The sequence below is a fragment of the Ctenocephalides felis genome, unplaced genomic scaffold (assembly GCF_003426905.1).
Source record: "Ctenocephalides felis isolate EL2017-DRISC unplaced genomic scaffold, ASM342690v1 CF-g0.4_SCAFFOLD_01492, whole genome shotgun sequence".
NCBI lineage: Eukaryota > Metazoa > Arthropoda > Insecta > Siphonaptera > Pulicidae > Ctenocephalides > Ctenocephalides felis.
Window position 1 is genome coordinate 41,112,916 of NW_020537646.1, and position 13,319 is coordinate 41,126,234.

General features: G+C 30.8%; 1 protein-coding gene across 1 annotated transcript in view; it reads right to left on the minus strand.

Annotated features, from left to right (window-relative positions):
* The window catches only part of LOC113371636 (serine/threonine-protein phosphatase 2A regulatory subunit B'' subunit delta-like), a 103,418-nt gene that overhangs the window by 15,406 nt on the left and 74,693 nt on the right, over positions 1-13,319 (minus strand). Inside the window, exons 3-4 of the mRNA XM_026612282.1 lie at positions 6,853-6,935; positions 6,678-6,774 (exon numbers count right to left, since the gene is read on the minus strand). Of these exons, the coding sequence (XP_026468067.1) occupies positions 6,678-6,774; positions 6,853-6,935 (180 nt within the window). The remainder of the gene's footprint in view (positions 1-6,677; positions 6,775-6,852; positions 6,936-13,319) is intronic.

Here is a 13,319-nt window from a genome sequence, read left to right on the forward strand (position 1 = left end):
AATTTTCGGCGACGTTTTCTCAAAAACGGTTAAATCCAATTCAAAAGTTTAAAAGTCATTTGATGTTACTAGATAATGACTAGCGCCTGTCAGTTTTGTGCGACGATCGGCCAAGCTGTTTCTAATCAACAGAAAAATATAAAATTTATTAACGTTTTAGCCAAAAATTCTGCATCGATTTTAAAAATTCAGGAACTGTTTGAAAGATATCATTTAGGAATCGTGCTGATTACTTCTAAGAGATCGGTCGGTTCGTTTCTTCGTGTTTAATTGGTGAATATTGCTTTACGATGATATTTATAAAACTTTTTTGGCGATAGTCATCATGGTCTTTAAGATAACTAAATATTTAAACCCACATTAAGTCATTTTAATTTTTAAAATCTGTACTATCAAAGATTGCAAAAATGAGCGGCGCTTTTTTACGTGAGTCAAAATTTCATCTTTAGTGGACCTTTTCTCAAAAATGCACAATCTCATTTGAAAAATCGTCAAAATTCGTAAATTTGATAAGCACTCGTGCTGCTTAGTTTTGCCTTTAGAATTTTCAAAAAAGTCTCAAATTTTTAATTAGTGAATTGATTTTAAAAATTCAAAAACCATTACAAACGTTTTCCATTTGAGAATCTTGCTGATTAAATTTTGTCAATAATCGACGAGTCGTTTTTAAGTTATTGATTAACAAATTGCTTTGGAAATTTGGATCTTGTTTTTAATTTACTACAGTTTGTTTCTTGTTTGATAATATGTAATTTTTAAACTATTTATAAAACATAACTAATATTTTTAGAAAATTTGTACAAAATTGAATAATCTGCAATAGTTTTTCACAATTCAATGTACTCATGAATTAATATATTTTCATTGTTAAGTCGATTATTAACACATGTTGGATACTTCATGCAACTTGATTTAGGCAAAGTTGCCACTTACACCAAGTTTATAACTTATAAATTATTTAGAAACAGAGTCGCATTCAATAGGGCCGCCTTTGGCTGATTTTTAGTACGTAATTTTGGTCTTTTAGATATATACAGCGGACTTTACGGCAGCGAATGAGTTCAGCGGACTTTGAGCTTGGCCGCCTCTTAATCCAACAGTCTTTTAATTTGGCCGCCTTTTAATTCAGTAGACTTTTAATGCAACAGCTATTTATTTCGACCATTTTTTGTTATGGCCGTCTTTGAATTTGTTCTTTTTTTCATTTGGCCGCCCCTCGGCCGTCTCAAAAGGCGGCCGCCTGCGTGCGGTGCACGCACTGCACGCTGGCCAGGCACGGTCCTGGGCATTGGATTAACGATTAACGGACTTCTGGCATTTTAACGGAAGTTAACGTGTCCGTTAACATTTTCAAAAGTTAACTTAAGAGTTAATCCGTTAATCAAAATGTTAACTTCGTTAATTAACGATTAACGGATTAACGAGTTAATGCCCAGCTATGATTAAAAGTATATCAATAAATACATCTCTTTGAGCAATTTATTTACACATACGTGAATAAAGCAATTTTACAAAAGATAAATCATATATCCATCATTGGATATGATTTTGCAAACAATAATTAATTCTGAATTAATATAAAAATAAGTTCATAATTGTGTGACAAAAAAGTGGAAATAATGATCATCCTCAAAAAAAAAATCACGTAGCACTATTTATAATAATACATAATTACACAAAAAAAGAAAAACAAAATAATAGATTTATTCGCACTGAAGGAAAATCTGTGTCGAGCCAAGTATCATTTGCCGCTATGGGTCGATCAGTATATAGTTTGGCATGGCGTGATTGCCATACCAAATTACGTCTCTAGTATATTGGCCGAGGCCCGCGATGTTAGTATTAGGATGATCCCCACATTTTAGATAAAAAATTTCAGTGAGCCTTTTTATATAGTCGAGTATTGTCGGTACGTCAGTCTGTTTGTGTATGTATTTTGAAGAGTAGTAATGTCTAGTCAGTGGGCCCTTATTTTGTTAAATACTAGTCGTAGTGTCTTATTTTGTAATGTCTGTAGTTTCCGTAAGTTAGTTTTAGTTGTTGCGTTCCATGCTGGAGCGGCGTATGTCAGTAACGGTTGTACAAGTGTCAAGTAAAGTGCCCGCTTGTTCTTCACGCTTAGCGGGCTGTTGTGGTTCAAGAGAGGTCTCAGTAGATTCAACATCCCGTAAGCCTGTACAATTTTCGTATTGATATGTTTTGTGAAGCTGAGTCTATGGTCCAGGGTTCACAGTCCAATACTTTAATTTTGTCCAAGTCAGTCAGTCTAGTCGTGGCATTTCGGCTCTTTGTAAATAAAATTGCCTAAGTCTTTTGCGGATTGATTCTGATCTGCCATTTGTCAGTATATTTTGTTAGCTTGGTTATGTAGTCTGTAGCTTTGTAGTCAGTAGCGTAGGTGATCGTGATGATTTGTATATGGCTCGTACTTTGTTATCGTCTGTCTCAGTTCGTCAACGTTGTTTTTAAGTTCGTTGGAGTTAAAGTCCATTATGTGTAAGTCGCGCGTTTGATTTATGGAGATGCTGTTAAAAAGTTAAGTATTGTTGTGTATTTCTCGTTATATGTCATGTTGGTGTTTAGTGATTTTGTCAGTTTGTAAAGCTCACTGAAAATTTGTTTTACCTGTGGATCAGCAAACAGCATCCTGATCTCGCCCATAGCAGCAAAAAGTGTATTGAAATCTGGATCGGGCTGACTGCAGCCAGGCCGGGTTGGTGATTGCAATAGTGCAGTCCGGATCTGTGATGATGATGGTGCAGGCTAGACCATTGTTCGTGAAGACTGGATCATTGCTCTGTATGGTCACGATGAGATAGGGAGTTGAGGATACTCAGTTCTGACGTTGTGACTAGGGCTTACAATACCGGGATTCCGTAATCCCGAATACCGGGTTCCCGGACGATTTTGTCCGGTATTCAATACCGGTATTGATGCAAATAATTCCGGTATTACGGTATTACCAGTATTCTATCAAAAATTCAACTTACGCAAAACACATATCAAGTTTTAGTTTCCAAACTATGTATTGTGTATTGTCGACTCAGCTTGACTCAGCTGAGTGTGACACATCGGCAAGCGGTGTCGGCAAGATAAAGCGATTGTTTATATATTATGTGTGACAGCCAGCTAATAAAAGGGTTCATTTACAAAAGTTATTATGCGTTCACATGCCTCGTTCCTATATCGAATTCGCTATCAATGAATTTTAAATATAATATACAATCGATGAGATATAATTCTTTATTTATTATATATAAATCATTTTACATAAGTAAGAACGGCAGTTGTTTAAATTGCGTGTCGCTGACAACATATTGAGAATTTGTGAAGTGTATTGTTATGGCTCAACGCTTAATTAGTTAATATTAATAACTAATATAGTAGAAACACACCACGTAATGAATCATATTCTCAATTGTATTGCATTCAACATAAGAATAATCTTTTATCGATGAATTGCACACATCGCAGTAATTCCCGAGAAATCCGAACGGGTAATAACTTGACTTGCACTCACACATATAAAGAAATTCTATTGATCATATTCAAAATCAAGGGAATTCCCTTAAACTAAATAAAATGTTATATAAAGCCGAAATGTAACTTTAAGTAGGCAGTTATGTAAATTTCGTGTAGATAACATCTAATGTTGCGGGAAAATAAATGTTTATATGAAGAATAGTGTGTTTAATATTGTGTGAATATTGTGTTTAATTTGAACTTATGATATTTATAAGTGAGTATATAAACCAAAGTTAATTAAGTTAGTGTGTAATTAAAAAATATTAAAATAAATACTTCACCCGTGTGTGTGTGTGTTAAAAAAAACTACAAGTCTAGAACAAAAAATAAAAGATGAAATTACTTTTTTTGAAGAAAGAGGAATAAAAGGAACGAACCTACAAAATATGTATAATTTCTTAATTACAATTGTACCAACAAGTGTAGAATCGGAAAGAGCTTTTTCGGCGGCTGGTTATATTTGTAATAAAATTCGGTCCTCGCCTGATGATCAAACAATTGATTGTTTATGTTTCTTAAAATCATATTTTATTAAGCAAAACATTAGCCATGAATTATAATTTATTCTTTTCTTAAATGTATTATTAAATAATAAATTCTTATTTTAAATGTAGGATGTAAAATGTAACATAGAAAAATATATATTTTTTACTGACACGTTTTTTGTTTCTATCTACTTCTACTCCTTATGTAATAAATAAATAATATGTACTCATTTCAGGACAATATTTGTTAGATTTCATATATTATAGTAAGAAAAAATATAACTATTTAATTTTTCATCGACAATACCGGTATTAAAACCGGGATCCCGGAATTCCATTTTTCAAATATCGAATACCGGTATTCAGATTTTTGTACGGTATTGGAAGCCCTAGTTGTGACCATTGTTGGTAGCGTTTACAGCTGACGAGAAGCTCCTCGTCAGCGGCACTGGTGTTGGTGCTGGCCTATACGCTTGTCTACTCTTGAGAGCGTCACTTTCCTTCTTCTACTTGTACTTAATAAGAGCGCTGCATTTGGAGTAATTTGCCGGGTGTTCGCTTTTGCAATTGACACACATTGGTGCCTCATGAGGTAGTTATTGGCAAGCGCCTGGCGCGTGCACATTGAGGCACTTTATACACATGTACTTTAAGTCGCAGGTGTAAGAGGTATGGCCAAAATTGAGGCATTTGTGGCACTGCAGCGCTCTGTTCTGCGGTCTATAGGCTATCCAGGAGAAGATGTGATCACCAATGTTTGTTATCGACTTTAGCTCCGACATATTCTGGTCTTTATCGAGGAGAACAATGTATATAGGCAATTTCTGTTGACCACCATCTGAAGTTTTTCTCTTTATCTGCACTACTGGCCTGGCTTTTATCCCTTTCGATAGGAGATCTTCATGAACCTCTGTCTCTGCTATCGATGGATGTAGACCGGTTATAGTTATTTTCTTTGGTATTTCCTCTTTGATTGTGTAGGTATAAAATTGATAGTTGCAGTCCCTTAGCATTTCTTTGGTTTTCTCGTGTTCTTTAGCAGTGTCAGTGAAGATTTTGTGCAGTTTATTATTGAGGTATTGGCATTTAAAATTAATTTTAGATGTTCCTCGTAGATATACTCTTTCGGCGTGTTACCTTTCTGTAATCTTCACTCTCCCTATCTGTATCCATATCTGTACGGTCCGAGAGCGGATCATATTTATTTTTTAGTGCAGTACTTGTCTGCACATCCATCTTTTGATTTCTTGCCGAAATCTTAAATTTTTTCCCAGGCCCCTGCCCGGGAATTATTCTGCTTCTTGAAGGATTTTGCGCACTGATTTTAAAGTTTAATAAAAAATGATGTAAAAAGACTTTACAATTTTGAAAAAGAAAAAAAACTTTCTAATGGGTGCTTACTTCCTTCCCATTAGCAACCACAATCCGGGGTTTGGGAAGAAAAGTACGCAAAAGGCACGTTCACCTTTATAATTTTGACAGATATAACAAGATATATGTTAACTTGTAAGTATTAAGTCTGGTGCTTTTAAAAAAGCAAGATTTAAAATCAATTCCAGACTTAATACTTATTGCATAAAAATCGAATGAAATTCACTGAAAAAACAAATCTACTGAAATATTCAGGTACCTGTTCGTTTGATATGTATTATTTGTTGTGAAATAGTTGTTTAGTTTTTCACAATATAATTTATATTTACTCAAAGTCAAATGTTGGACCATTGTAATTTTTAATGTTTAATTTATGGTATGTAACTTAAAACTATTCTAGAAGCAGGTCAAAAGAAATTAATTTATTTTCTACCTCTTCTCGCAAAAATTTGAAAATTTTCTATGAGCTTAGTAGAGAGTATAATTTACAGTTATACACAAAATCCAGGACTCAAAAAGAATCTGAATCGAACGTAATCAGTATTCGATTAATTGAAGTTTGTAATGAATATAAGTCGAAAGACCAAAAAAACTTTGATTGGAATACCATGTTTTCAATAGAAATTGTATAAAACTCACAGTTTGATTGTATTAACAATAATATATGGACAAACATATATTGTTGATATAATTATATAATGTTGAACAAGTAGACTTTGACGTTTTATTGTTTTTATATTAGCTTATTGTCTATAGCATTCAAACAACACATCCTTACACATTTAAAGAAAAGTATTAATTTTTTGAGTCTCTAAAAATTGTTTAGAGATATTTAGCAAAACAACGTTTGCCGGGTCAGCTAGTATATATATATATATATATATATATATATATGTATAAGTATCATGAAACATTCATTCATTTGTTAAATTAATTAATTAACACATTGGTGAAAATAACACTATTTTTTACATTAAACGATAATCATTTACATTACATTAAAAAACATTTTTAGAGCACCATCAACTATGTTTTAACTTACGAGAACAAAAAAGTTATAGAACATTGTTGTATTGTATTTATGTATTTTTTATTTTCTTTGAGAATAAAATTAATTAAATTTATAATTAACGCCAAATTTTACTGAACTTGATTGATGTGGTCCGTAATATTATTATGGCAATAAAAATTTTTTAAAATGTTTGGAATTATATTTTACAAACCTTCATTAAAAATGACATAACTTGTAATAAATTAATATTTCATTAAAATATATATTCTTTTTCAATTACTTACTTGGCTATTGGGAAATGTGTTGAAAGCACTTTGTATCCGATGCAGTGTTGAATCCAACATCGTTTGGGAAACAGGTTTTCCGAGAGGATAAAAAAATCTTCGAAAGGTAAATACACAGAAATAAAATATCTAGCCAAATAAAATAATTAAATGTTGAAAATAACTATATACTTACTTGGGTATGAAAACATTTTTATTTTCTTTAATATGCCTTTGGAGAGTAGTGTGAGGTAATAGCGGTTTCGGTTGCACTTTAATCTGAAATTTAAAAAAATATTAAATTCGAAAATATCTTAACTACAGAAATGCTTGAACGAGGCGTATTATTTTCAAAAGCAAGGCGGAAAAATTACAAAACGATTGAACATTTAAAATGTATAACAAATGTGAATATTATAGAATATGAAATTTTAAAACTTTAGAAATATGTAAAATTTTTCAAATAGATGAAACTTCTTAAAAAAACTTTTTTTCTGTATTTTTTCAATTAGAAAAAAAAAAATTAATTACTTAACTTACTCTACTTTACAATTGCTCACATAGATAATTTACAGGTGAATAAATAACCAGAATAAGGTACTGAATTATATTTATCAATGATGCAATTTGAATATAACGATATATATATATATATATATATATATATATATATATATATATATATATATATGTTTATATATATTTTAGAGAGACTTTGTTGCAGAGATTGTCAGAAGATCATCCGAATGATAGTTGGATTCCTCACCATCAGTTTGGCTTCAGAAAAATCACTCTACAATTCAACAATGCAACAGAACGGTGTCTCGTATTCTTGAAGCCATGAATAGAAAGGAACACAGCGTAGCCGTATTCTTAGATGTCAGTCAGGCTTTTGATAAGGTTTGGCACTCAGGACTCCTATATAAAATCAAAACAACTTTTCCAAACTACTACAATATCTTAAGCTCATATTTGCTTAATAGAAAATTTAGAATCAAAATTAAAGATGTGACTTCGAGCATCAGAAATATAGAATGCGGGGTACCACAGGGCAGTGTGCTAAGCCCTGTACTTTATCTTCTTTTCACAAACGATATGCCCACAGATGATCTTCTAACCATATGCACTTACGCCGATGGCATTTTTTTTTTTTTTTTTTTATTTCTGTTAATTTAACAATCAGATTACAATACAATCTATAAGTTAAAAGTTATGGTATTGAAAATCAAAATCAAAAAGAAAAAAAAAATAGAATAAAGGAAATTAAAGAAAAGAAATAGAATAAATGAATGAATAAATAATAATTAAAATAATAGTATTAATAATAAAAACGATAATCAATAATAAATAATAATTAAAAATAACTTGTTTGAAAATTTTCCTGTGCGAAACAGGGAAATTATGTTGTTGACGGTAGATCACTGGGCCATTTTCTTTTCAGGCGTTTTAATTTTTCGGCTGTTTGTACTATTTGCATTTCCGGATTGACGTGTGCATCCAATTTGTTTTGAAAGATAAAACTTCTGTTCTTAATAACTTCCGCCACTGTTGGAATTTTTAGGTCTTTATGGATCATGTGGTTGGTCATAAACCACGGAGCCTTACAAATCATTCTCAGAGTTTTGTTTTGTACTCTCTGGATTATTTGAATGTTACTCTTGCTGGCGCAGCCCCATAGCTCTATCCCATAAGTCCATATTGGGATTATTATTGCTTTGTATAAGAGGAGTTTATTTTCTAGAGACAGTTTAGATGATCTTCTCATTAGCCAGTTTATTTCCTTCAGTTTCAAATCTATTTGTTTTTTTTTCTTTAAAATATGCGTTTTCCAATTTAGTTTACTGTCTAAATGTATTCCCAGGTATTTTACGGAATCCTGGTTTGGTATAATTGTCTTATTCAAATACAAGTCAGGACTTGTGTGACTTCTCAGTGAAATGATGAGGTGTTGAGATTTCTTAGCGTTAGTTTTTATGTTCCATTTATCTAGCCATAGTTCTATTTTCGCCAGGTAATTTTGAAGTAAAAAAGTAGCTGTTGTTACATCTTCATGACTTGAGGTTATAGCAATGTCATCAGCATAGGTGCTTATCGTTAATGTCGGATCGAGTGGCATATCACTGGTGTATAGCAAATATAGTATTGGGCTGAGAGCACTGCCTTGCGGAACACCGGAATGAATTGGTTTTGGAGGGGAGAGTTCTTCATTTTCTTTAATTTGAAAACGCCGATGACATAGCAATTATTTCATGCAATTCCGATATTAGAACAGCAACTTGTCAGTTACAAAATTATTTATCTAGTCTCGAAAAATGGTTTTTAGATTGGAATATCAAAATCAATATCGAAAAATCTCAGCACATAATTGTTTCTCTAAAACATCACAACAGTCCACCTATCATCATGAACAATTCAATAATTCCACTATGCAATTCTGTTAAATATTTAGGCATGCACATTGATTCGAAAATGACATGGAGAACGCACATTGAATATAAAAAGAAACAAATCCAACTGAAAATAAAAGATTTTTACTGGCTTTTTGGGAGGAAATCTGAAATCTCTCTCGATAACAAGGTTTTGTATAAAACTATCATAGTGCCCATTTGGACTTATGGAATCGAACTATGGGGTTGCTCATGCAAATCTAACATAAACATCATTCAAAGGTGCCAGAATAAAATTCTGCGTATCCTTACTAATGCGCCTTGGTATATTTCGAATTTTTGCCTACATAAGGATTTGAAAATCTCAACAGTCAACGAAATGATCAAGATTAGAAGTTCATCTTGCAACAACAAATTAATCCAGCATACAAATCCTACAATTCAAGCGATTCAGAGACCGATAAGAAGATTGAGCAAGAAATGGCCTTCCGATCTACCTAGCCCATTGTCTGCACGCGTCCTGACGTAGTACGCGGCATACATCATCACGTCATCGTTCATTTATGTTATTATTTTTGTATTACTGTTTTAATTTTATTTTTATTTTAACTTTTTTCATTTTATGTTCAATGTATTGCATTTTTTGTTTTTTTGTATTTTTTTTTGCTCATATCAATTTTGTAAATAAGACATTAAAGTCTTGATTAACAAAAATAAATTGTAACAAAAAAAAAAATGTTTATATATAATGTATTATTTATAAAAATAATAAAATATTATTATATCAATTCTTTTATATATTATAACAAACTCGTTTGACATATTGTGTCGATTTGAAACAAAACTAAATTATCCAATAGCAGCAATCCAAGTATGTTGGGCTCAAATAGGTAAACAAATGCTTCGTAATTTTGTCCAAAAATCAACTATGGAAATTTCGCGTCAAAATTATTTTTAAAAAGTTAAAAAAACAGTTAAATATTATATAAGTTTACTTAATGCGTCAACTATGGAGATCATACGAAATCTATTCATTAACCATGCACTTACTGCCCAAACAGCGCAAAATATCATGAAATTTGACTTAGAAGATTACAGATCTGTAATAGAAGTGTCATTAAGTGTCGCAGTATGCATCGGTATGTTAACTTTTGCTATTCGAGCATATTTCCATCGTAAAGTTGCAGTTTCTGATAAAAGCAAAGAAACACAAATCACAGCGAATGAAGAAATAGAAGAAGTACCCAGAAAATCACCACAAGATGAAGAAGAAGAAGAAGAAATAGCTCAACAATTTTTAGATGAAAACGTTGTACAGCAACTGACCATAGTACTTACCGATTACCAAGAATCCGATCTTGATGAAGATATAAATGATGAGGAAACTGAAGAAGATAAAACGGAAATGGATGTTCGTAGAATTGTCGACGCTATAGAAAAAATCAAGGAGCTAGATCCTGAGGTGCAACAGTTAGTTAATGAATTTGATAAAGAACAAGAAGCGAAAGATTTGCTGACAGATAAGGCAGAAGAAAACAAGGAAGGATCTCAAAATGAAATTCTGACTAAAGGTGAACCAGAGGAAGTAATAGAAGTAAGGCGCCAGGCAAGCTTGACAATGCGTAAACCTTATGTAGTATTCAAACAATCCGCTCCTCAAGCTCATGTAACACCCGACAAAAAGGCAACTCTCAAGCGTTCCACAAGCCAAGGAGGTCATAATACTACATCTGTACCTAGAAAAACTAGAACTAATTCTGGAACCAAAACTAAAGAACGTGTACCTGCTAATATTGATAGTTGTAAAGAATAATATATTTATGCATTATAATTTATTTCACGCAATTCATTTGGAATAAATATCTGCGGCGAACTTTTCTAACGTTGATTTTTGGTGAACTACTTTGACAAATAAATTTTATAAAATCAAATTTTGTTTCATTTTTACACTCTAGTATTCATTAAATTTATTGAACAAAATCTACCGAGCTAACATTGTAAATATGTATTTGCATATATATATATATATATATATATATATATATATATATTTATATTGATTGTTTCTTTTCGGAACAGTAAATCCAATAATAAAAAACAATTTGTTTTTTGAAGATGTTTAATACGATATTTATATATAAATATATAAAATATTTAGTAGTTAATTTGAAATTATAATAGAAATTATGAATTGTAATAAAGGATATGTATGTAAAAATAATCAGAATGTATAATTGAATTGAATGTTGTAAGAATTTGAAAAATATTTAGTAGTTAATTTGGAGTTATAATAAAAATTATGAATTGTAATAAATGATATGTATATAAGAATAATCAGAATGTATAAAGATTAGAGAATTAGAATTAAAAAAAATTGAATTACGAAAAGTTTAGAAGATGAAATGAAAAGTATAGTAGAAGAAGTAAGAAGAGTTTAGAAAATGGAATGAGAACACAGTGAAGGAAGAAAAGAAGAATGAAGATTAGTTGGAAAATATAAAGAATAGGATTTATAGGAAAAAATAGTAAATAAATTGAAAATTGTATAAAATATATGATTGTATAGAATAATGTAGGTGGCTAAATGCTCGAGTAAGCGAGGCCAATAATAAATGTAATGTATTAAAAATAAATAAAAAATTACATTAGCTTTAAGAGTTGTCTGTTCACACAATATTAATTATTTGAAATTTGTACTTAAATGCCAATATTTGTTGAATTGTAAGTAAGAAAAATGTGATGTCGACATGAGTATTGCAAAAAAGCAACTATGATATGGAAGAGAATAAAATATTGAATAATAGAAAAATAGTAGATTTTTACAAATGGCAGTTTTATAAATATTAACTCACTTACAATTTGTATTCAAATACTGATATTAGTTAAATTCAATAGGGTTTGTCAAAATATAATTAATTTTATAATATAAATATTATATGGTAATTTTATCAAACGAAGGTTCCAGAAAAATCAATTTACTTACAATTTGTAAGCTTTAATGATGTTAACATATTAACCCTTTCGACTCGCGAATTCCGAGATATATATGAATTTGCCGCCGGGGCGGCGGCATCCGAGTCGGAAGGGTTAAAATTCTACGTAAGCATTATAATGTCAGCATTATTGTTGCCAAAAAGCAATTAATATGTGACTAAAGATTAAAATTATTGATAACTAAATAACTAACACAATAAATCATCAGATAATGAATAACCAAAATGGAACGCGATATCGATAAACATTATTTTCTAGACTTTTGCATGTCCTATTTTGTCATGTTTTACTAAATTATTTCACAACACAAATAATTTAGGATTTTGTTTCATTTTGTCAAAAATTTTGTTTGGCGTTCGATACGGGATATTTAGTAGGTTCATGATGTCATGATCTTTTGAATTATTTAACATAAACAAGATTAAAATATTACCAAAAACAGCTAAGATTTGTTACAGGAGCAATATTATTGAAGAAATTATATTGGGCGGAAAATACAAATAATTAGACAGAATTTTCAATACTTCTTTTTTAAATATTTGATGACTAAAAATATTGTATAATATCCCTTGACATTAATATAAATTGAGATATTGGAAATGAATTCAAATCAAAAACAAAATTATAGTGTATTGCTTATTGAAATGAATTCAAATCAAAACATATAGTGTATTGTTACAATTCATATTGTTTTACACATATCTCGATATTTGTTTGTATGATATATGTTTTTCATCACACATTGATAGGGATGACATTATAGCACGTGTTTCCAACCAAATTCGGCGTTCGATACGGGATATTTAGTAGGTTCTTGATCTTTTGAATTTATTAACATGAACAAGATTAAAATATTACCAAAACAGCTAAGATTTGTTACAGGAGCAATATTATTGAAGAAATTATATTGGGCGGAAAATACAAATAATTAGACAGAATTTTCAATACTTCTTTTTTAATATTTGATGACTAAAAATATTGATAATATCCCTTGACATTAATATAAATTGAGATATTGGAAATGAATTCAAAATCAAAAACAATTATAGTGTATTGCTTACAATTCATATTGTTTACACATATCTCGATATTTGTTTGTATGATATATGTTTCATCACACATTGATAGGGATGACATTATAGCACGTGTTTTCCAACAAAAACTCAAATCGCTCATGGATTTTATCGTAAAACATGAAGCATTTGTATCTGTTTGCTGCTGGATGTATTCGGTGGAATGGCAGAAGAGAGGATTGCCACATGCACATATACTAATCTGGTAC